The 25,768-nt window shown below is 39.9% G+C and overlaps 1 protein-coding gene across 14 annotated transcripts in view; it reads right to left on the bottom strand.

The window, feature by feature from the left end:
• The window catches only part of LOC133549328 (AP-3 complex subunit beta-2), a 55,200-nt gene that overhangs the window by 3,385 nt on the left and 26,047 nt on the right, over positions 1-25,768 (bottom strand). For 4 of the 14 annotated variants that reach the window (XM_061894618.1, XM_061894611.1, XM_061894612.1 and 1 more), the window contains exons 18-27: positions 21,006-21,044; positions 20,378-20,492; positions 17,355-17,523; positions 17,131-17,293; positions 16,940-17,027; positions 15,998-16,107; positions 11,835-12,063; positions 11,675-11,759; positions 8,989-9,086; positions 6,527-6,547 (exon numbers count right to left, since the gene is read on the bottom strand). In XM_061894618.1, the coding sequence (XP_061750602.1) occupies positions 6,527-6,547; positions 8,989-9,086; positions 11,675-11,759; positions 11,835-12,063; positions 15,998-16,107; positions 16,940-17,027; positions 17,131-17,293; positions 17,355-17,523; positions 20,378-20,492; positions 21,006-21,044 (1,117 nt within the window). The remainder of the gene's footprint in view (positions 1-6,526; positions 6,548-8,988; positions 9,087-11,674; positions 11,760-11,834; positions 12,064-15,997; positions 16,108-16,939; positions 17,028-17,130; positions 17,294-17,354; positions 17,524-20,377; positions 20,493-21,005; positions 21,045-25,768) is intronic. The other 10 variants (XM_061894622.1, XM_061894620.1, XM_061894615.1 and 7 more) reach the window with 3 other exon arrangements.

The following is a 25,768-nucleotide window of genomic DNA, read 5'->3' on the forward strand; positions in this document are numbered from 1 at the left end:
ACTTATAATATAATATTTCATTTATAACACTTTTTTTTTTTTTTTTTTTACAAAAAAAAAAAAAAAAAGCTCAAATGTGCCCCACATACTTTAGACTTCTCAAATTTTGTAACAAATATTCAATTTTTTTCCATTACATTATGAGTTTTGGCTCTTTTTCCCCAATATTTTTTTACAATTAGTTTTTCTGACAACGTGCTAAAAAACTGGGCCTTCAGGCTACAAATGGCCCCCGGGCAGCACTTTGGACACCCCTGCTCTTAAGCCCGACTCAAAATGCTTATTGTTTTCAGATTTAGATGATTTTGTAAATACAATCTGTTCCAGAGTCAAACTGTGGCCATAATAAAGTCTGTATTCCGTGCACCAGCAGTGTTTGAAGCGTAAAAAGAAGTTAACCACTCACACGTCTGGTTATTTAACTTTAACGTCGGTCAGACAAGGGCTAGGAAATGAGACTATTTTGTGAGAAAAGCCAAAGAACAAGCAAGTCACAGTTAGTCATGTGATGCTCGCTGAAGTGATTTCTCCTGGCTGGTTAGAATGCCAAAAGTCTGGGCAAATTTAGCCATTTAGTTCTGCCCCAAACCTCGGAAATCAATATTGTACGACTTCAGGTTCTGCTTTGGGTCGTCATTTTGTGTGTGACATTCGTACACCATGAGTTACAAACTTAAGTACGCTAAGGGCCTGAATAATAGAATTAATAGCTTTGAATTAACAGTTTGTGTAAAGTAAAAATTTGCAAGAACTCATTTACATTTGATAACGAGTGCAAAAGTAGTGCAGGCCGTCATATACAGGTCTAATTGAGGTGTTTGTGTGTCACCATGGTAACCCTCATTTCCTGCACCAAGTGCGATGGTAGGCTGCAATGATCCAGATGCGAGAAAATGCAATCCATTTTTCATATGGGAGATGTATGCATGAGGAATCAGAATTGGCCTGGACCTGCATCATCGACACCCTCCGGAGATTCTCGACTGTCTTTCTCCTCCCCGCCATCACCCACGTGACTTCCTGACAATCTAGGAAGCATAATGATTCGCCTTACTTAGGACATGGCGCAATCAAGGATTCTGTCATCAAAAACAATTTAATTAACCAAAGCTGGCCCCCGCCAGCTGGGTCCGTAGCTGTTATACCAAACAGCTCTAATAGCTCGAGGTTGCTCAGGGCCTCTGTGCTGATAAACATTACACCAACCAAAGGCCCAGGTAGGAAGTGCGCTCTTCTAAAACAATAACTACTATCAAATCACACAGATTAATTAAAAGACAGACAATTACATTTTCTGATCAGAGATATCTAATCCACATTCCCTTGAACACAACGTCTAGAGCAACTCGAGCTAATCTCATACATGCAGTACTCAATGTCAGACCTTTGAAGGGGAACTACACTTTTTTTTTTTTTTATCCAGCTGAACATTCACAATCATAATGATAGAAAATAACACATATCTTTTTTTTATGATTTTAAAGATAAAAAAACAAACTCTTGAAAGATGGGACTAATGGGCGTGACTGTAGTATCCTTCAAATTCAAAGTCTCTAAAACAACTTCAAAACACCAACATTTTATATACACACTGCAAGTGTGTGTGTATGTCTATATATATATATATATATATATATATATATATATATATATATATATATATATATATATAGACACACACACACACACAGTGGGGCAAAAAAGTATTTAGTCAGCCACCGATTGTGCAAGTTCTCCCACTTAAAATGATGACAGAGGTCTGTAATTTTCATCATAGTTGAGTTCATACCAAAAAGTTATATTTTGGTTTCATCTGACCACATGACATTCTCCCAATCCTCTGCTGTATCACCCATGTATCCATTTTGGTATAAACTCAACTCGTCGTGTTTGGAGGAAGAAGAATACTGAGTTGCATCCCAAGAACACCAAACCTACTGTGAAGCATGGGGGTGGAAACATCATGCTTTGGGGCTGTTTTTCTGCTAAGGGGACAGGATGATTGATCCGTGTTAAGGAAAGAATAAATGGGGCCATGTATCGTGAGATTTTGAGCCAAAACCTCCCATCAGTGAGAGCTTTGAATGGTTGACCAAATACTAATTTTCCACCATAATTTACAAATAAATTCTTTAAAATTCCTACAATGTGAATTCCTGGAATTTTTTTCCACATTCTGTCTCTCACAGTTGAAGTGTACCTATGATGAAAATTACAGACCTCTGTCATCATTTTAAGTGGGAGAGCTTGCACAATCGGTGGCTGACTAAATACTTTTTTGCCCCTGTGTGTGTGTGTGTATGTGTGTATATATATATATATATATATATATATGTGTGTATGTGTGTATATATATATATATATGTATATATATGTGTATGTATATATATATATGTATGTATATGTGTGTGTGTGTATATATGTGTGTATATATATATATATGTGTAAATATGTATATGTGTATGTATATGTGTGTGTATGTATATATATATAAATATATATATATGTGTGTGTGTCAAATGTAGTAACAGACGTGTTCATAACTTATCGTAGTATGTACAATGTTTACCATATTTTGGTAATTTTAATCATTTGCAGGACTGATTTCTTCCGCGCATTGATTTATTTCCATAGCAACGCACGTCTGACTTCTGGCAACAAATGTTTGTTCCTACTTTCGGAATCAAACACGTGTCTGTTCTAATCATGGCAGACTCTGTAACAGAAAACGAAGACAACTAATTTGGGGCAAATGAGGATTTACAACCTTATATTTTTTAAACTGAAAATACTGAGGAGGAACTGCTGCTTCTAGAAGCGAGCATTAAGGAAGAGTGAGATGTTGGAGCAGACAGAAGTCAGGAGGGTGAGGTGAAAGTGATGACACTGTAAATGTTGAAAATAGAGACAAGTTATTTCGACATAAATGGCTTGTTTACCCCAAATAGATCAGAAAATTCGTGCACGGCCAGCTGGACCAAACGAACAACGGAGTCACTATAATATTGATCATGATACACGCAGCACGTCATGAGTATTATTACAACGACAGGTAAATACACTCTCTGGCTAGCTGTGTACAAACATGAACATGAAATGTGGGCTAATACTTTACAGACAATATGATTATTTATGTTTTTCAGTCAGTACAGATTTGTGCATTACAAACTCAAACGCATTTCGTGCTGACATAGAAGCTAGTTTATCTCTTGCCATAGTAAGCTTTTACGGCTAATATTGTAGCATTGACCATGTGTTAGTACTGAGTGTCTCAGTGTTGGCTTTTACAATAACAATGTCACTAAATCTTGGTTATTATACAAGTAATGGAAGGGAAAGTAAATAAAGTATTGTTGACCGTTTTTGAATGTATTTTTAAAACAATTTAGAGGTAGAATTGATTGCTACCATTAGCTTACAACAAGATGATTTTTATTTGTTAGAAAGCAAAAAAAAATCTACTTTTGTCTTGTTGTCTGTCATAATGATTGGGAACGATAGGCAAAATTCCCCTCTAAGGAAGAAATCATTTTTAATGAATAACTTTTTTTCCTTTTACATCTCAATTTTACATTCTTAACTGAGACACAGCTCCACATAAACCCAGCAAATGAGGTTCTGATTGAAACTAGTACAGCCCACTTTCACTGTGTTTGAGACACGACAAAACCAGAGGAGTGGGGGTGTTTTGTGCCATATTCCGGGTAAATATATTCGCCCACAAATTGTCATTTGGGTTTTTTTCATCGGATTATGTGTCATTCAAAATGGAGATAAAACAATCATCCATACTTTATATGACTTTTTACAAATCACCACAAAATCCTAAATTATTTGATTTTATGGAATTGCTTTCAGTTGTGTGCACTGACTTTGACTGTTTGATCATCACGGAGGACTTAAATGTGCATGTAGATGTAGCCAAAGACAGACATTATAAAGAACTCAGTGCTGTCCTTAAAATCTTTGGTCCAGATTGGATCATTACCAAGGGTCTTGCTATCTCAAACGTCAATGTTATCGATGTTGCTTTATCAGATAATTTCTGTGTTTTCTTCGACTTGTCTGCTACACCCAAACCAGTAGATGGGTCTGCGGTTCTTCGGGGAAGACTCATAAATGACACAGTTTGAGGAAATAATCAAGTTTGAAAACACCCTGTATGCTAATGTTGATGATCTAATAAACTCATATAGATCAAGTGTTGTAAATGTTTTGGACACCATGTATCCATTGTTCAAAGTTAGAATGGTTAAAAGTAGGCAAAATGGAGAAATGAAGACTGTCTGGGCGCAGAAAAGGGAGTGCCACAGAGCCGAATGGAAATGGTGCAAGTCAAAGCTCCAAACTCATGAGATTTACAAAGAGCCGTTTGTGTTCAACCAGATTTTGCGTAGAACAAGGGAAAATATTTCTCTGAAATCGTCACAAACTAATAACAACTCATGTGTCCTGTTTGCTGCGGTAAATAGATTACCAAACCCTCCAGTTTCACTTCCAGCAGAGCTCATTTCTCTATCAAAGTGCAATGAGTTTGAAAAATGACTCCATTCTAAAGTTCAGAGCATTAAAATGCAATAATTCCTGGAAAACAAGAAGTACTCTACAGCCAGCTAGTCAACAAGAGCTCCAGTTACTGACCAAATAGTTGAAAAAAACATCCACTGTCTTGAGTCCATCAACATGCAGCATTGATGAGTTACTCACAAGATGTCTAAAGTCTGTGCCAAGCACTTTGTTCCCACAATTTGCTATGTAGTTAACGTCTCACTTCCCAAAGGTCTTTAAAATCGCTGTCATTAAGCCCCTCCTACAGAAGAGTAGTCTTGATGCCACAATACTAAAGAACAATCGGCCCATCTCAAACCTGACATTCTTGGTCAACGTCCTAGAAAAGACTGTATACCAACGGCTTGGTGACTTTCTCCTATTTAACAATGTGTTTGGTTCTTTCCAATCAGGTTTTAGGCCCCACCACAGCACTGGAACTGTTCTGATCAAGGTGACAAATGATATCGCCCTGAACACAGACGCAGGAAAAGTCTCAGTCTTGGTTTTGCTGGACCTGAGCCGCTGCCTTGACACAATTGACCATATTATCTTAATACAGAGGGTAGAAAACTGCTCTTAACTGGTTCAAGTCCTTCCTAGATCACAGGTCATACTTTGTTGAAATTGGTAACTGAAATTGGCTGTGACCCGTGGGGTTCCTACTGGGTCCCCACATCGGCGGTCCCCTCCAAGGTTTCTTGTTATTCCTATTGGATTGAGTTTTTTCTTGCCCCTATGTGGGATCTGAGCCAAGGATGTCGTTGTGGTTTGTGCAGCTCTTTGAGATACCTGTGATTAAGGGCTATATAAATAAACTTTGATTGGCTTTCAGACCCTCTCCTTGAAACCTAATAATCAGGTTGGAAGTTTAGCTTTAATGTACTCAGACTTGAACTTTAACATCCACATTAAGTCAATAACATCAGCAGCTTTTCAACTACCTTAAAAACTTTGCCGAAATCAGTGGAATAATGTCTAAATCCAATTTAGAAAGACTAATCCATGCCTTTGTCTCCAGCAGGTTAGACTACAGAAATGGCCTTCTCACCAGGCTCTCTGAAGGAACTATCAAACAGCTGCAGTACATTCAGAATGCTGCTGCTCGAGTCCTGTCTAAAACCAGGAAACACGACCATATTAGTCCAGGGTCTCGGTCACTGCACTGGCTTCCTGATGCTCAGAGAATAGACTTTAAGACAGCTCTGCTTGTGTGCAAGTCTTTTTATGGTCTTTGTCATAGTAGAACCATGTGGTCTCCTGCTGGTACCCAGAGCTAGGACCAAACATGTTTACTATAATCTGGAGTAGTATTCCTAAAGATGTGAGACTGGCCTCAACACTGGCAATGTTGAAATCCAAGCTAAAACAATTTTATTTAATGGTGCATATGACGAATGAAAGTATTTTGTCCACACTCTTTGATTTTAATTTTAATTACAATAGTTTGTGTGTCTAATTAGAATTATAATGATTATTTTATTTTTGGTTTTGCCTTGTTGTGATTTTCTGTACAGCACTTTGGATTGCCTTGTGTACAAATTGTGCTCTATAGATACACTTGCCTTGCTTTGCCATTATGGATTGGTTTAGGTGTCTGCTAGCTCCAAATCAGCCCTGAAGTCATCCAGCAGCTCAAAATTGGAATTGCTGGATAAACGTCTAATATTAAGGAAGGGAGGAGAGGATTCTCTCTCTGACAAAATCCTCAGAGCAAAAGCTTTTACATAGTTTACAGGCGTTTTTATACGCGCAAGTAGATCGATAGTGATGCGATTGTAGTACCTGGATAAATAAGGCACAGGTAAATAAATGACATGTGCACTTTCAAGCAACTTGTGCTGATGTGGGTTTTGGTTTGAAATGCGTGTAGGGAAGGGTTATGGTTTAAATAGGTCGTGGGGAAGTGTATGAGGTTGTTGCAGATAAAGGTGTGTGGGGTTGGGACAACAAGTAGAACACATGGGAGTCCACTTACCTAGACGCTGTAATAGCGTCGCTATTGGGGGACAGTGTGGAGAGGAGGAACCACATGTTTGACACACTGTTTGTTAGTCAGGGTGTACACATGCCAGAGGACTAAACGGTCCATTAACACATGCAGTGGAACCTCGATTTACGAATGTAATGGGTTCTTGAACATGTTTCTTAAATCGGAAAGTTTGTATAGTGAATCAGTTGCCCATAAGAAACATTGTAAACATGAATAATTGGTTCAAGCCTTGGGTAAGTATATACAAAACCAGTGAGATTGGCAAGTTGCGTAAATGGTAAATAAAAACAGAATACAATTATTACGGTATATTCAATTGAATAGACAGCAAAGACAAGATATTTAAAGTTCAAACTGGAAAACTTTATTTTTGCAAATATTGGTTAATTTGGAATTTGATGCCTGCAACGTGTTTCAAAAAAGCTGTCACAAGCGGCAAAAAAGACTGAGAAAGTTGAGGAATGCTCATCAAACACTTATTTGGAACATACCATAGGTAAACAGGCTAATTGGGAACAGGTGGGTGCCATGATTGGGTATAAAAGCAGCTTCCATGAAATTATCAGTCATTCACAAACAAGAATGGGGCGAGGGTCACCACTTTGTGAACATTTCTCAACCAGCTATTGCAAGGAATTTAGGGATTTCACCATCTCCAGTCTGTAATATCAAAAGGTTCAGAGCGTCTGCAGAAATTACTGCACGTAAGCAGCAAGGCTGAAAACCAACATTGAATGCCTGTGACCTTCGATCCCTCAGACAGTACTGCATCAAAAAGCGACATCAATGTGTAAAGGATATCACCAAATGGGCTCAGGAACACTTCAGAAAACCACTCTCAGTAACTACAGTTTGTCGGTACATCTGTGAGACGTGCGTGTTAAAACTCTGCTATGCAAAGCAAAAGCCATTTATCAACAACACCCAGAAATGCCGCCGGCTTCGCTGGGCCCAAGCTCATCTAAGATAGACTGATGCAAAGTGTAAAAGTGTTCTGACGAGTCCACATTTAAATTAGTTTTTTGGAAACTGTGGACGTCGTGTCCTCCGGAACAAAGAGGAAAATAACCAACCGTACTGATATAGGAGCAAAGTTCAAAAGCCAGCATCTGTGATGGTATGAGGGTGTATTAGTGCCCAAGGCCTGGGTGACTTACACATATGTGAAAACACCGTTAATGTTGAAATGTACATACAGGTTTTGGAACATCATATGTTGCCATCCAAGCAACGTTATCTTCATTACGCAAGACAATCCCAATGGCTTCATAGTAAAATAATGAGGGTACTAGACTGGCCTGCCTGCAGTCCAGACCGGTTTCCCATTGGAAAATGTGTATGAAGCATAATATACCACGACAGAGAACAACTTGAGCTGTACATTAATGCAAATATGGGGAAAAAAATTCCACCTGGAAAATCTTCAAAAATTGGTCTCTTTAGTTCCCAAACATTTACTGAGTGTTGTTAAAAGGACGGGCCGTGTAACAGTGGTAAAAATGCCCCTGTGCCAACTTTTTTGCAATTTGTTGTTGCCGTTAAATTCTAAGTTAATGATTATATGCAAAATAAAATTAAGTTTCTCAGTTCGAACATTAAATATCTTGTCTTTGCGGTCTATTCAATAAAATATAAGTTGAAAAGAATTTGCAAAGCATTGTATTCTGTTTTTATTTACCATTTACAAAACGTGCCAACTTCACTGGTTTTGGGGTGTGTATATACAGGTATAGTTATATCTCAAACAAGGGGGTAATGGATTATCCATCCATTATGAAAATAATACAACAACGGCAAGCTAAACTGTCTACGCACGCGCACACACACACACACACACACACACACAAAGGGCTCTTTGGTGCTCTAAAAAACATTTACAACCATGTTGCTACAATTACAAAAAAAAGGTCAAGTAAAATGGTTATTACCTTCTGTGCTCAAATGGCAGAAGATGTGCTGTCACGAAGCTGAAAAGGGTGGGCAGGCAGAGAGAGGAGGGCACAGGGAGGAGGAAAAGTGTGTGTGGGTTCCCTTTCCTCCCTAAGTCCACAGCAAATCCCTCCTTCTTTCCAGGCTAGATTGTTTGCTTTTTTGGACCCATATTGAGTAACAAAATGAACGAAACTTAAGGAATGGCGAGAAAAGAAACACGCTGAAGCACTGAGACGTGGGGACCGAGTAATGGACTGCGTTACCAGGATGTGACGAAGGGGGCTCCGCCTCTCCAAAATGGTGTGTACTATACCACACAGGAAGTGATGTCATAAAAATGGCAATGCCCTAAGGCGTCCATAGGCACTCAAAATGAATGAATGACGCATTCGTACATCGCGACACGGTTCGCACATACGTCCCAATTTAAAAGTTTGTAAACCGAAAAGTTCGCAAATAAAGGAGTTAGGTAAATCGATGTCCCACTGTACTTTGTTCGTTGTCGTTCCACTCACCCTGCTCCTTTTTAAACTCGTTCTCCGTCATAAAGAAGGGTTTCATCAGCTCTCCGACGGGCGGCTGGATGGACACAAAGAACTTCCTGGTGTGAGTGCTGCGAAAACAATAACATGGTTTGTTTCAATGTTACATAACGCAGGCAGGTCAGAGTGTGTCACATGACCCACACACTTTAGGCTGGGTGGGAGACCGTTACTTCCTCGCACAGTCGGAAAATAAGGTTAGTTTCACCGCGAACAACAATATTAAATAAAGGTCCCATATAATAGTAATTTATTTAAAAAATGTATTTTTGTGTATATCATAGTAAAGCTCCCACGTTCGTTGCCGAATAAGGGAAAGTTGATTGTCTTTATTTTAAGATGTGTAGCAAAACCTTGGAAATGTTTACCGTTCACATTTAAACCAATACAGTTCCAATTCCCGGTACCTGGGTAGCGATACCGGTACTCAACGATACCAATTTTCTGTACTTTAATGTGTGTTAATAATAAAATATATTTTTTTATTACAACATATAAAAAGGAGCTGATTATGATAACTGCTATCCAGTTATATAATGTTTTATTGTCACATTTTTGAGTCTCATTTGCAAGTATGACATTAAATTGCAATTGCTGCTTCAAGTCCAAGACATTAGGTGGCAGTAGTGTATAGTTTATGGTGTTTGTTTTTTTGCTGTGCCCTATAAGTATTAATACTGTAAGTATTGTATTTATTACGCACATAGTGTTTGATTGTAACATGCATCTTAGTTGTAGTTTTAATTGACACATTTGGAAATTTCTAATGTTAATCAGTAGCATTTCAAAGACAATGTGTATTAGCATTAAGCTAGCGCATTTTTGGAAAAATAAAGCCTCACTTTACCTACGTTGGAGCTTTTTTTGGGTAAATTTCTTTGTTGGCATTGACAATTGCAACATTACCGTGAGGTAGTTTGGCTGAGTCCGCTCCCAGTGCCAAAGTGTGAGGAGCCGACGGAGTCTGCAACCTGGCGTGGCGTCACATGCAACTCAGGTACCTTAACATAGCATCGTTGAGTTTTATGTGAATCGGTGCCCGGTAGCACCGAAGGGCTTCGGTCGATGCCAAAAAAAAGGTACCAGATTTCTGACAGAGGTTACTTTTTTAAATTTCTTTTTTGGGGCGGCATGGCGTAGTGGGTAGAGCGGCCGTTCCAGAAACCTGAGGGTTGCAGGTTCGCTTCCCACCTATTGACATCCAAATCGCTGTCGTTGTGTCCTTGGGCAGGACACTTCACCCTAGCCCCCGGTGGCGCTCACACTGGTGAATGAATGATAGGTGGTGGTCGGAGGGGCCGTAGGCGCAGACTGGCAGCCACGCTTCCGTCAGTCTTCCCCAGGGCAGCTGTGGCTACAGATGTAGCTTACCACCACCAGGTGTGAATGAATGATGGGTTCCCACACTCTGTGAGCGCTCTGAGTATCTAACAATAGAAAAGCGCAATATAAATCTAATCCATTATAATTATTATTATTACAAAGTTTTGGGCATTAATAAGAAGCAGTATCATGTCCGCGAGGGAAGTTTTTTCCTGTATGATGTCAGGGTAAGATTTAAGCGTTGGAGCGCCTCTTCTCTCATAAGTAGAACAAACGTGTGCTTATTAATTGGCTCCAGAGCACAGGTGTTCAATGTGTGGCTTGCAGCTCAAAGGTTAGCGTTTTAATGTTAGCCTGCTAGCTTTTTTGCAAATTTTGCAGGTATACACCTCAGCATCAAATATTTTGCTACTTGACAAATCATACCTGTAAGCATGCTAACGTTAGTATGTTAGTTTTTCTTTTAGGCAATTATGTAGGTATAGACACACTTTAGTCATATTTGGGTACTTGATGCATGCCAACATCAACATGCTAGCTATTTTTAGATATTTTAATGGGTATTCATCTCAGTGTCATATTTTGGTATTTCACTAATGCTAACTCTAAGCATGCTATTGTTAGCATGTTAGCATACTACTGTCAGCAGGCAAGCTTTTTTATCTTTTTTCTCATATATTTTGTTACGTGACACTATCCTGCCATCATGCTAACTGTTAACATTAGCATTCACACAAAATTTTTACTTAAGTTGCATTTTCTAGTTTTTGAAAAAACATACATATTGTTCTGGTTTTTAAGGTGAAAACTACCAAAACATGCTCCCCCCTTTATTTGTCACTCTGTGGCCCTTAGTGGAAAAAAATGATGCACCCTTGCTCTTGTGGTACATATTACTATTAAAACATCTTTAAAAAGGCACTTTTACATTATAGGTGTGTTACGGTTGCACATAGTGTGACTCCAGGGTGCAGAAACCGGCAAGTAAAAATAATAGTCAATAATGAAAAACTCCACGAGTGGATCCAAACTTGGCGAAGGAAGAAGCAAAAACACAAACAGTATCTACCCTCCTGATTGGCAATCAAAGACAGCTGAACCTCCTAAATGCCAAACCAGGAACAGGTGAGGAGAACAATACTTGCAAGACAAGCCAAAACAGGAAGTGGAACAAAAAAAAGAGTGCTGGACAGTAAAAAACACCAAATACAGAAACATAATAAACTGAAAGGATCATGACAAGGGGAGCTTTTGATTATATTTAAGTGTTATAGTTTTCAAATGGGTACCTCAACTGCTGAGAGTACCAGGTGTCCAAATTCTAACAAAGTCTTACCACAGCTGGAAGTTTGCCGCTTGTGTGGAGTCGCAGAAGTCGATGCCCATCTGGGCTGTGGCTGACTCCCCCGCAGGCAGCAGCTCTGTGGTTGAAAAGGGAGGTGGAAAGGCGGAGTCAGTGACGATAAGGATAGAAAAAGCAAAAACTCGTCACTAGCCGATTTCCGGGAACTCTTTGACCCTCATCCCGGACTGCAGCTTCACGTCTTCCATGTGCAGGTTCTTGGCGTCGGCGGCGGCGCTGTTGGTGAACTGCATCTGCACCGCCACCATGTTGGCGTCGGCGCCGAACGGCTGTCGGCTGAAGCAGTACTCCACCGACAGTCCCTCGCCCGTGATGCGGTGCAGAAGCTCGTAGCTCTTCTGGCCGCTGCAAGGCGAGGTGGCCTGCGAGGCGAGGGAACGGCGTGAGGAAACGTCAAATACTTCCTTCAATGTATGATGACACTGTATAGCTGACCAGTTTAATTACAGTAGTCTGTGTACAGCTTGTACGGTATTGTATTGATTGTCATCTCTCCCGTTCAAAGGCAAAACCGAGTAACTCAATTTTGGTCAAAACTGAGCTGATAATAATTTTGGAGTTCCTAGGTGATATGCTTTACATTAGTGTATGCGATATTGTGAATTTGTTCCGTAAGTAAGCTGTTATGCGCATGGCAGGACCTAGCAACTGCCACATAACAGCGTAGATACAACAGAAAAACCTAGTATCTCAAGGGACCAATCAGAGCTTCTTTGTCAGTCGCCTTATTGTCTTTAATGAGACATTTGCACCAATGGGGGCCGACGGTCAACCTGATTATGTGATATTATGGCACGAGGGGATATTTGGAAGATTAGCCCAGGACGTTGCAAGCACCTTCATTAAATGTATTGTTCTTGATTTTTCCCCTTGCATACTCTTTTGGGCAGATAACTGTGGAGGTCAAAATAAAAACTGGACGCTGTACACGGCTCTTGCCCAATGTGCAAACGCAGAATGGGGCCCACCCGAGATTGTGATAAAATATCTGGAGAAAGGGCACACGTTCATGAGAGCAGATTCAATCCATGGCTCAATCGGCAAGAAAATGAAAGCTCAAGAAAACATCTATACGTTTGATGACTTTGTAAATCTTTGTAAGACAGCGTCAAGATAGATTGGTTTTCCTTTGTTTTCTCAAAATCAGCTAGAAGTGAGTTACTAGGTTTTGCCTTTGGACGGGAGACCTAGGAAGTGTTTTAGGGCTCATTATCAGTTTCCCAAGGAGGGGGGGTGGGGCATGTTCTGCTTCAGTGTCACAGGAGATATTGGAATTCATCATCACTGAAGCAGAGGTGCAGCAAAACATGGCTTAAAAAAATCAATATTAAGACAATAAAAATGGATATTATTTTGTTACAAAACAGTATTTATCTATTGCCATATTGCTATTTTTCCCCACCCTACTTTGTACTCACTTATGTTGCCAGCTATTTGGAAAATAATGGCTGTGTTGACTCAAATGAGAGTAATTATATACTGCTCTCTTCTTAATTTAATCGCTTTAAATCATATCTAAACTACTTAAAGTGTACAACCTTGTCAAATAATATGATTCTTACTTATTTAACACATAAACCTTAGGCTTAGGTCAGGCTGATTAGAAAAATAATTACCAATCATAAAAGGGACGCTGATTAAAAATACATTTCGTTGTGCTTAAATAAATCAACTGACTTAATAATGAATAATTTTAATAAATATGTTTCTTAACTGTCAAAAATGAATAAAAGTAAGGCGCTAACCCCTACACAACAGCTAAGCACACAAGCTAAACATTCCTAAGAAGTGTCATTAATTGAAGAATATCAGTCTTAAACATATTTGTCAACATAAGCAACCTAGTAACAAACATGTCCACATCATTCAACTTATTGCATCATGCACTGAACTTAATCATTGTGACCACTAGGTGTCTAAACAACAAAAATGACCACGACACTTCAACTTAAAAACAGCATAATTGCATTCCGGTTAATAATAAAAGGGTTAGTGATTTTCCAACTGTGATGGTACGCCAAAGAATCACTCAAATATTCAAACACTGTTACTCTTCAAACTGTGTGTAATTTTATAGTAGGCAAAATAAATAAAACCTCTTCCTTGTTTTAGTTAATATGTAGGCCTATTATGCTACTGTATTTTAATGTTGGTCATTATGGTGGCATTTGGAGAGTCAAGTGTTTTCTGAGGTGGTACTTGGTGAAAAAACGTCCGTTGTTCTGTACTTGACCATACCTTTTCCAACATTCCACACACCAAAATATCAAACATATGTACTGTATGATTCCTGCTGATATAGTATCAAATCTATATCGGTATCGCCCAATACTCGAGGCGCCGATATTGGTTAGTCAGGGAAGCGAAAAAGTTGTATTGGGACACTCCTACTTAAAAACACGGCCCACTGGCACATTTTCACTTTGGGGCAAAACGTTTGGGGACCCTCATCTAGACTCTGTTTAGTCCTGTAAGTTGGACTTCAAGGAGACAAGCAAAATAACAACTTGTGCAAGCGTCCAGAAGATTCGCCCTCGGTACAGTCAAGGGAAAGAAACAAGACGACCGGAGTGGTCATGTGTGCTTACTAGGGGTGTAACGGTACACAAAAATTTCGGTTCGGTACGTACCTCGGTTTAGAGGTCACGGTTCGGTTCATTTTTGGTACAGTAAGAAAAAAACAAAATATAATTTTTTGGGGTTATTTATTTACCAAATTTGCAAAATCTTCCACCAAAGATATTTTTCTTAGTGGAATATTTGATGTGAAGTAATCGGAACCTTAGATAGGTCAATAATTCCTAATAACATTGATTTTGATTCAACATTATGTTTTGAGCAATGACAGTTTGAAAGAAAAAAAACTGCTTTGTTTTATTAGTCAACATTGCAACTTTTTCTAAATTACATTTAACCTTCAAGCTTTTTTATTTACCTTTTGTTATTTTTTTGTTTATTTAAATAGTATTTTTAGAATGTGCCTCCGGGGCACACTTCTGACACCCCTGCTATAGATGCTAAAAAATTTAAACTGATAAATACATTAATAAAAAGCAGAGCCTGGAGACGCAAACGCGTTTATCATAACTCTCTCGCTCTCTGCTCCTCCCTCACGAATGTTGCTGCCGTGCAGCACTTTTTGTTTTGTTTTTAACCCCTTCTTAACCCTGAACGTACATTGTTAATACACGCAACCATAACTCAAAATGCCGGACATTTGAGGCATTTAAGAAATTCCGCTTGGACAGTCTCACAAAAGAAGACATTTCCGGTGAAAAGAGGACGTATGGTCAGTCTATCCTAGTCCTCTTTTGCTAGCATGCTAGCAGCGACCGGGTTAGCATAGACTGACCATACGTCCTCTTTTCACCGGATATGTCCTCTTTTGCGGAGCTGTCAGGGCGGAGTTTCTTAAATGCCTCAAATGTCCGGCATTTTGAGTATTGTCTACGCTACTTAATATGTCCGTGTCGTTCGTTACACCTCCGCACTGAACCGAAACCCCGGTACCGAAACGGTTCAATACAAAAACACGTACCGTTACACCCCTAATGCTTACACAACGGCCTCTGGCGTGGGCGGGACCTCTTGTTTTTCCGCCTACTTGTTTGATGTTAATATGTCTGGTTGTTCACGAGTGAGGGAAGAGTGGATCGTGAGATCGACAGGCGGATCGGTGCGGCGTCTTCAGTAATGCGGACTTTGTACCGATCCGTTATGGTGAAGAAGGAGCTGAGCCGGAATGCAAAACTCTCAATTTACCTGTCTATCTACGTTCCCATCCTCACCTATGGTCATGAGTTTAGGGTCATGACCGAAAGGATAAGATCACGAGTACAAGCGGCCGAAATTAATTTCCTCCACCGGGTGGCGGGGCTCTCCCTTAGAGATAGAGTGAGAAGCTCTGTCATCCGAGAGGAGCTCAGAGTAAAGCTGCTGCTCCTCCACATCGAGAGGAGCCAGATGAGGTGGTCAGGAATCCACCCGAACTCCTCCTTAGGGAGGTGTTTAGGGCACGTCCAACTGATAAGAGGCCACGGGGAAGACCCAGGACACGTTGGGAAGACTATGTCTCCCGGCTGGCCTGGGAACGCATCGGGATCCCCCGGGAAGAGCTAGACGAAGTGGCTGGAGAGAGGAAAGTCTGGGCTTCCCTGCTTTGGCTGCTGCTCCCGCGACCTGACCTCGGATAAGCGGAAGATGATGTATGGATGGATGGATGGATGGATGGATGGATGGATGTCTGGTTGGTGATGGTGGCTGAAATGTGATAAATTGGTGAAGGTGTGTGCTTACCGTGGGTGAGAGAACGCTGTCAGACAAAGACAAACCCTCCAGGTCGGTCACCAGGCTGTTGGACAGGAACGCGTTGACAGGCGTCACTTGAGGCGAAGGTGCAGGTTCAACTGAGAAGGACAAAGTCACGCTTACGAGTTGTCGCCATGACGGGTGTTACTGATAAACATACAGTACAGGCCAAAAGTTTGGACACACCTTCTCATTCAATGCGTTTTTTTTACTTTCATGAAAAAAACTCTGGTTTTGTATTTTTGTATCATCCCGTGAGGTATATATTATTATTTTTTTTCGGTTTGTACTTCATGAAGTTTTGCACTTGTTTTTTTTGTGTTTTTTGTTTGTTTTCATTATATTTAGATGTATCTGTTGGGTTTGTATGCTTGTGAATCTGGGCTATCCATTAATTACTTAATGTGTTGAAGGGGGCAGGAAATATAAGATTTTCTTCATCCTGTTCCTTCTCAAGCGTAGGCGAGTAAATATGTGTTTTGTTGCTGAAGTTTAATTGTCTATTGATCAAAAATGCACATCAATGAAGGAGATAAATAAAAAAATTAAATGAATGAAATGAAGGCATCAAAACTATGAATGTGGAGTTGTGTACTTGACAAGAAAAGGTGAAATAACTGAAAACATGTTTTGTATTCTAGTTTCTTTTAAATAGCCGCCCTTTGCTCGGATTACTGCTTTGCACACTCTTGGCAATCAGAGCACAGGGTGGCTATTTTGAAGAAACTAGAATACAAAACATGCTTTCAGTTATTTTACCTTTTTTTTTGTTAAGTACATAACTCCAGATGTGTTCATTCATAGTTTTGATGCCTTTGGTGACAATCTACAATGTAAATAGTCATGAAAATAAAGAAAACGCATTGAATGAGAAGTTGTGTGCAAACTTTTGGCTTGTACTGTATGTGGGTGAAAAAAAAGAAAACTCACAATCGTCAAGATCGAGCAGCGACATTTCTTTCTTTTCTTTCTTGTTGTCTTTTTTGACGGGCTTAGGAGGAGCTTTTGATTCCATTGTCTGCAAGAAGAGCAAAGATTGATCAGCACAATGTATCCAAGCAGACATGATCCAAGTGCATGGAAAGCACAATTGGTCTTAATAAAAAATGCTGAGTTGGCACCTTTTTCTTCTTTTTGACCTCCACCTCAGACTCAGAGTCCTCCGATTCCGATTGGCTGCTTTCAGAATCGCTCTCCTCGTCCTCCGATTCCGACTCGGACTCGCTCTTGCGTTGTTTACTCTTCCTCGCCCGCTTCCTCTCTTCCTCCTCACTGCTCTGCTCACTGCAGGAAGCGATGATGTCATCAAAATGAGCGGAGGTGATGAAATACTTCAAAAACAAACCTTTCACTTTCTTGCACCGGCTTCTTGAAATCCTTCTTCTTCTTCATCTTCTTCTCTTTTTCGTCCTCTTCTTCCCCCGACTCGGAAGCTTCTACGCTCTCCTCACTCACTGATCCAGAGCCGCTTTCTCCACTCCCGCTTCCACTTTCAGAGCCACTGGAGTACGACTCTGGGACGGAGTCAAAGGACCAATCAGCATTCTTTCAGAACGTGGAGGCTAACAGCTAAGGGGCGGGGCTTTGATGCGCCGAAAGCAAGAAGCGACTGTAAACTTGGGAAATGGTGCCCAAGTTCAGATGATAGGGGGTTAAGTCTTTGGGTACATAACAAGTCGATCTGATTCCAGGGTTGACGATTCGATTCAGAATCGATTCTCGATTCAAACCATTTCGCAATGGATTATTTGGTAAAATAATTATAAACAAACTTAACAACTTACAGGTTAAAAAAAAGTGTATTTGGTCCTTTTGAAGATGACCTACAGACAACTTTTTTAAAATTGATTAAGAATTTAAAAAAAATAATTTTCAAAACTATGAATCAGGATGAAAAAGAATCGCGATTCGGATGTAAATTAATTTTTTTTGTGCACGCCTACTGGTTGAAATGACATAATAGTGCATGATTCTACACAATAATCTGCCTCATTCTTGTCCGAGTGCGTGCTGCTGATTGCAGAAACTGTGACACGCTGAGTAAGGAATACCAGCTAGTGTAGCCGTATGAGAGTATGTTGCCTAACTTCACGCATGTTAGACAATTAATTTGCTCAGAGGGCCGCTTTTAACCGTGAATAAAATATGAATATTCATAAGGATTTGCCTCAAGACGTTGTTGCACAATTGAATTTGATTTGATTTTTTTTTTACATATACTGTTAAAAAAAAAAAGAAAACAAGATTTTAAGTAAAAAAACAAAACAAAACTGTCAGTTCAGTCACCCAAGTCTTATGGTGGTATTTTACTCAAAACGGAAAAACTGGACACTTTATATTTGTTACATTATTAGATAGTACATTTCAAAATGTTTTTCAAATGTGAAATATTTGTGACTGCATGCAGTATATGTTATTTTTGTCAAAATGGAAATCGAAAGCTAAAGTATTGATGCATATTAGTGCGAGGTTTACACGGGCCACATAAGCAATGTGGCGAGCCAGTCATGGGTTTGCCTTAAGAGCTGCGCTGGCCAGTGAGTTGACACCCCAGCTCTTTTAGCTCATTGGCTTACACTGCTCAACTGAACTTTTAAACAGTGGGGATGTGTGGGGTTCGGCTCCAAGCCTGTGCAGTTGATCACTGTTCAAGATATTAAGATACTTTTTTTTTATAAATAAAGAAAAAACAAAAGAAAAAAAGAATAAATAAATTACAAGTCAAATACAAATAAATAAATAATCACAAAATAATAACAAAATGGGGGGAAAAAAGCAATGAATTGACAGTCCAAGACTTTTAGCTCATTGACTAGCACTACTCAACCAAACATTCAAACAGTGGGGATGTGTAGGATTCGTCCCCGAGCCTGTGCAGTTAATCACTGTTCAATATTCTAAGAATAAATAAAGGGAAAACAAATAAAAAAATAAACGAAACAAATAAAGATAAATAAACAATTATAAAATAGTAATAAAACATTTTTAAAGGCAATGATTTGACACCCCAGGGCTTTTAGCTCATTGGCTAACACTGCTCAACTGAACTTTCAAACAGTGGGGATGTGTGTGGTTCGACCCAGGTCCTGTGCAGTTGATCACTGTTTAATATAATAAAGTAAAAAAAGAATAAATGAAAAACTTAAAAATCAATTTAAAGTACACAAATAATAAAAGAAAGTTAAAGAAAAAAGGCTGACATCCCAGGGCTTTTTAGCTCATTGCCTAACACTGCTCAACTTATCTTTCAAACACTGGGGATGTGTGTGTGTTTCGAGCCTAGGCGTGTGCAGTATGATCACAGTTAGTTGTCAAAATTAAAATAAAAGAAAATAATTCATAAATTACAAAAATGTTTTGGCAGTAAATAAAGTTATAATAATAAAACAAAAATAAACATTAAAATAATACTGATATTTTTCACTTATTAACAGTTTAACCTCAATATTCTACATCTCACTCTTTTCAAGACAGTTTCTATCAGCGTCCTCTCACATGGATTCAACAGGTTAGAGCAGGCCTGGGCAATTATTTTGACTCAGGGGGCCAAATTTAGAGAAAAAAATGTGTCTGCGGGCTGGTATATCTGATTTTTAGGAACACTCATACAAAACCTCACAATGTCTGATTAAATGCTAAAAACATTATAACAGACCGCCTTAAAAAACTAAATGAAATGTATTTTTTTTTACAGAATGAGACACCCAAAATGTACATGAAAATAAAGAATGTGGGATTTACAATATTAACCATGAACGACAAAACACTGAATATTGACAACATATGAACGTCACACCCGCTCTTGATGGACATATTTTACAATCAAGCGAAACGCAACAAACAGCAAAATATGAATGTGAAGGGTAAAAAAAAACAACCTACAATTTAATGTACGTATCTGACATATTACTAACTTTTACAACTTTGTTGTAAAAATCTCCTTCCGTGTCTGTCCCTGACACCCGCATTTCAGGCTGGCCACGCTGGAAACACTCTGTGGAAACGCTGTCCACCCACACTGTTTGTTTCCTCGTCACTTAAATTACCAGAGTAACTAGTCCATCCATCCATCCATTTTCTACCGCTTGTGCATTTCAGGGTTGCAGGGGGTGCTGGAGCCTAGCTCAGCTGGATAGTAACTAGTATATCATGCAAAAGCACAGATTGCAACCATTGAAATACTTTGTATAGTTCAAGATTTATGGTCATTTGAAAACATCATAATGGCAGCTAGTTTTCATCTTAAAAATCTACAAAAAATATTTGGGACTGTCCGACGCGGCCAGATTAAAAATCTTAATTCGGCCCCAGGGCCTTAATTTGCCCAGGTCTGGATTAGAAGGATTCCAAGGTGGCTTAAAAACTCACCACTGTCGGCAGACTCGGTCGGCCCGGACTCGCCCTCAGAGTCAGAGTAGAAGGGCTTCTCCACCTTCTTCTCCTTCCTCTTCTCCCGGCTGCTGCACTTAGTCCACTCGGGCACCTGTAGAGCCGAAAGATGAGCGTCAGGCCGGGGGCCACAAAGCCCCGAGACAGAAGCGACGACGCGACAGCAGCAGCACGGCCATGGAAGCCAGACAGATGAAGCCGGCTGTCCCGCCTGCCGCGGCGTAGTCTAGTCGGCCCTAATAACCAATGTTTGTCAAGACGGAAGCAAGCGCCAGGTGACGGCTTCATGGCCAGTTGCAGAGATGTGTTTGTTTTTGTTCCACACCATTAAGAGAAGTGATGTCTTTGGAGACGCTTCGCTGCGTGACCACACTACAGTCAGCTAATGAGAGCTTCTCCCTAAGAGGGCCTTCTCTAAAACAATCACTTCTTTAATGGCAGAGACTGAGGAAAGAAGGGGGGAAGGGGTGGCGTTCAGCTGAGCTAAGCACAGAACAGCGACTATATCAGGCAAAAGGGGCAGGGGAGGGGGGCTTAAGAGCACTGGGGGGTGGGGGAAAGGGGGTTTTGCCGCTAAAATGGTTGGATGTGGCGCTAACTGACTCACGCTGGTCAATGTTGTGACTCGTTCAAGCAGCGTAAATACCTGGCGGGCGTGGGGGGAGAAAAGAAAGATGGGGATGGAGGTGAGATGGAGGGGAAGATTCGAGAGAAAAAGAAGAAAAAAAAGTAAAACATCAGGAGACGTAACGAGACAAGCAAAGGAGAATTTCTGGCTCTAAAAGTGGGGCGGAACCCTTGACAACAGTTAACCTACAGAGACATAGGCGCAGTTTGTTTAGAACCACAGTAGAGTCCCGCTGTTTGCAGGGGGTTACGTTCCGAGACCTACCGCGTATGGCGAGGAATGTAGATGTGCGTAGAAAATAATATTCTTGATGAACGACAATGGAAGACAAAGAGATTGCAAGATGTCGGAGAAAAGCACGTCTACATAATCCGCTCAACTTCCGATTTAGTCGGTCACATTGCCGCATCGACTGTCGAAGCTCTTTCTTGCACTCACGTTACATCCTCATGTGGTAGATTCAGATTCGAAAGTACTTTATCATTCCCCAAGGGAAAATTGAGAATTTCAGCACAATCCCATTCAAGATCAGACAAACATTACAGGGAGACAGAAAAAGGATCGCTGACGGGTCTGCCAATTTCCGGCGTCCCTTACAAAAAATAGGTGATAAACAGGTAAACGATGGGAAGGAGCAGGGGGAAAGTAAAAAAATATTCAGTCATAGGCTGGACTCCTGGGAAGGGGTCCAGACTGAGGCCAAGGGAAAAAAACACTCAGCATAGCACACGTAACCAGTTACATAGAATCAACAAAACTTGCAACTGAGCGGAGGGAGAGGGAGCCACGTAGGCAGGCTATTTTTGCCATATCTACACATTTTAAGTGGTATTAACACATTTTATAAATATTTACGAGGGGTATAAATCCAATGATTCTTTCTGATCCGATTCCCGGGGTGACAATTCGATTTTGGAATCAATTTTCATTTCAACACTATTCTGTAATCATACTGATTCTCGCAATGTATTATTTGGTTTAATAAATAGAATGACACTTTTTCAAAACATGTTACACATTAAAAAGTCCCTACTGGTTGCATCGAGATGGCCTAAAATTAAAATCTGATCCTCATAAAGAAAATTCACAAAATGGTTAAAGTTTTTTTTATAAATCAAGCTTAAAAAGAATTATGAATCGATTTAGAATCAGGATGACAAAGAATCGCAATTCGGATGTGAATCTATTTTTTTTTTGTGCACCCCTAATATTTACTGTCTTACGGTGAATGAGATATGTTTTCAATTTAAAAATGGCCTTTTTTCCAGATTGATTTAAAAATATATATATAATTCAGTAAGTGCTGACTGACGACCAGGCAGAGATCAACTGTCTTTTCATCCATTTCAAAACAAAGGCACAATGGGAAAGTAGATATTTTTAAAAGGCGATTTGGCAATATTTACGACAATATTTGAAGTTGAAGGTTCACGCGCAAAACACAAAAATCACAACACTCCATTAACACCACATTTGTGAAGTGTTCACAAATGCAATTTTCATGCACAATCAATTTGACGCAAGGGAGGAAAATATCGCTTTGTTGGTTCGACCGTTCTCTAGCCCTGCTGGCTCTGTCACGGCAAATTTCTTCCCCCCTACAAAAACCTTCGCCCGGAAGAAATTTGGCGTGACAGCCCCTCTAATGCTTGAAGGACCCCAATGAGGGTGGAAGGACCTTAAAGCAGCCCACACAGCTGCCTGTTTTAAAAGCATTATAATTGGCTGATTGTCATTGGTGAAAAATAACGGTGAGGAAAAAATATTAGCATTCCAGCATGCTAACCTTTCAAGCTATTTTTGCAGCTGTAACCCTCAAGAGTCATATAACTTGGTATTGTCACGCCCTCATTGGGGTCCTTCAGGCATTAGAGGGGCTGTCACGCCAAATTTCTTCTGGGGGGAAGGTTTTTGTAGGGGGGAAGAAATTTGGCGTGACAGCTCCTATCTGTCTCGCTTTCCTCCGGGGAGTTTTTCCTTGCCTCTTTCGCCAAAGTGCGATTTGCTCATGTCTTTATTAGAGCTTAATGCATGTGTAAAGTGAGATTGGTACTAAAACAGGAAGTAAAAAAAACTCTGGACTTTTTACTTCCTGTTTTATTTTGATAGGTACTTCTTTATGTTTGTACTAATGCTGTTTCTTATTGTTTTGTTCGTTCATAGGCAACATAACAACCATGAGTTGGCCGTTTGTACTCGGGAGAAAGGCTGCAGAGGGAAAGAGAGGGCACGCATTAAGGCAAACAACCACTGCACTCCCAAACTCAGGGGAGGGCACCTCTCGCCAGTTTCCCAGCAGGCCGATTCGCCCCTCGCCGGTAGTTATGACCTCCTCTGTCTGTGTGTGGGAGGGGGAGAAATCCTGTCAGAGAGGGTTCTGGCTTTGAGAATACGCGCCATTCTCTGGATTTCATTTTTTAAAATAGTTTCCCCAACAACAACCTCCTCTTGACATCTGCATCACAGGGACATGCCGGGTTAACAATACACACCTGCATGGTTAAAAGAAGTATGGCAGCACAAATCAAAGCTCCTTGAATTCCAAATCAAGCATTTGTTTTGATTTTGACACAGCAGGCCTGGCTCCAAGTTTTGACTTGAGGTAAAACAACAACAACACATCATTGGTTATGAGGAGGCAACGGCACATGTAGTGGTCAAGATGGAGAGTCAGGGGCCTGGTCATCTACACCACTTTAAAATGCCACAACAAATATAATTAAATAATAAAAAGTAGAGTGGGACATACTTTGATTTTCTTTGAAAATTATGTCTCACAATTAGTGTTACTTTTAACAAGTAATTAATGATAGTTACTCATTACTTTGCAAAAAAGTAATTGATATACCTATGGAATTACTAGGTAAAGTAATTATTGTTACTTAAAAAATTATTAAATATCTGATGTCTCATGAGAGCAGATTGTGTGTATGTGCCTTTAAAAGGTGGTGCCTGTTGCTAAATGATGTCAGCGCCCAGACAGAGCAGTATTAGCTTAGCTGTTTTTGTTAGATCAGGCTTGCAGTTTGCGGGCAGTTATGTTGAATCTTCTCACTTGATTGTGTTGGCGCTAGTCAAAGAGATTTAGTGTGCTTTAATTGCTGTAGTCCCCTTGTCCACAAACAAAATATTGTAGGATTGCAAGCTTGTTTCTTCAAAAATTGATTTGTTTGTTACTCCCTCAAAGTAGTAATAAGAGGAGTCTCTGTATTTGTGTGGGTACTTACATGTTGTTTGTTGTGTGATGTTGTCTTCTTCTATTTGATATCAAGTTAATTTTAGTGTGGTGCTGGTTGTTGCTTTCATTAGTAAAACATTATTTCCTGCGTTGAACTTACTGTGCTTTTAACACTGTCTTGTTAACATAAAACCACATCAAAAGTAGCGTGTTGTGTGACATCAAATTTCTCGGCAACGGCGTTGTAACATAGTATGGGCCAAACGTTTGGACACACATTTCAAAAGCTTTTTTATTTTATTTTCATGACTATTTACCTTAGATTGTCACTGAAGGCATCAAAACTATGACACCTGTGAAGTGAAACCCATTTCAGGTGACTACCTCTTGAAGTTCATTGAGAGAATGCCAAGAGTGAGCAAAGCAGTAATCAGAGCAAACGGTGGCTATTTTGAAGAAACTAGAATATAAAACATGTTTTCGGTTATTTCACCATTTTTTGTTAAGTACATAACTCCACATGTGTTTTGATGCCTTCAGTGACAATCTACAATGTAAATAGTCATGAAAATAAAGACAACTCATTGAATGAGAAGGTGTGTCCAAACTTTTGGCCTCTACTGTACATTAAAGTAATTAATTAGATTACTCATTACTAGTAAAAGTAATGCCGTTATTTGGAGTACTGCTCACAAGGGATGTAAAAAAAAAAAAAAATTTCAAATGATTAGCGATTTTTATTTGTAACGATTCCTAATCGATTCAGAATTATTATTTTTTTTATCTGTCCTGTCCAGTCAGGCAAATCATATTGTTGAAGTAGCTGCCCATATCTTCAGTACAGATTGACTTTAGAAAATACAAATGTTGGATACTCTAGTTGCCTAATCTGTATTTGACTTTATTAAATGTTTGGGTAGAATTTTACTAAACAAAACCAGTTTTCTTTTAAGTCTTATGTATCACAGTTTTTGCCTATTTTATGGAGGAATGTAGTTAATCATATTGATATCGCTACCCCCAAGAATTTAATCGAATTGTTTGGTGCCTTAAGATCCCCAGCCCCACTGCTCTAAGGTCAAACAAAAGAGGTCACAGAGGCACGACTTTCGAGGTTGTACTGTTTAGGGCAGGGATCTCAAACTCAATTTACCTGGGGGCCACTGAATGCAGAAACTGGGTGAGGCTTGGCCGCAAGAAAAGATTTCTTAAAAAAATCTAACATGCACTTTTTAATGAATTCACCTTCTTTGAATTGCTTTCCCTCCCTAGAAACACACTTGCCAACTCTCGCGATCTTTCCGGGAAACACCCGAATATCAGTGCCCCTCCCGACAATCTCCCGGGGATATCATTCTCCCGGTTTACACCCGGATAACAATATTAAGGGCGTGCCGTGATGGCACTACCTTTAGCGTCCTCTACAACCTGTCGACTCGTCCGCTTTTCCACCATACAAACAGTGTGCCGGCCCAATCACATGTTGTATGAGGCTTTAGCAGACCTACGGAAGTGACTGCAAGACATACTTAATCAACAGCCATACAGGTCACACTGAGGGTGG

Source organism: Nerophis ophidion, linkage group LG03 (genome assembly GCF_033978795.1).
Source record: "Nerophis ophidion isolate RoL-2023_Sa linkage group LG03, RoL_Noph_v1.0, whole genome shotgun sequence".
Classification (NCBI taxonomy): domain Eukaryota; kingdom Metazoa; phylum Chordata; class Actinopteri; order Syngnathiformes; family Syngnathidae; genus Nerophis; species Nerophis ophidion.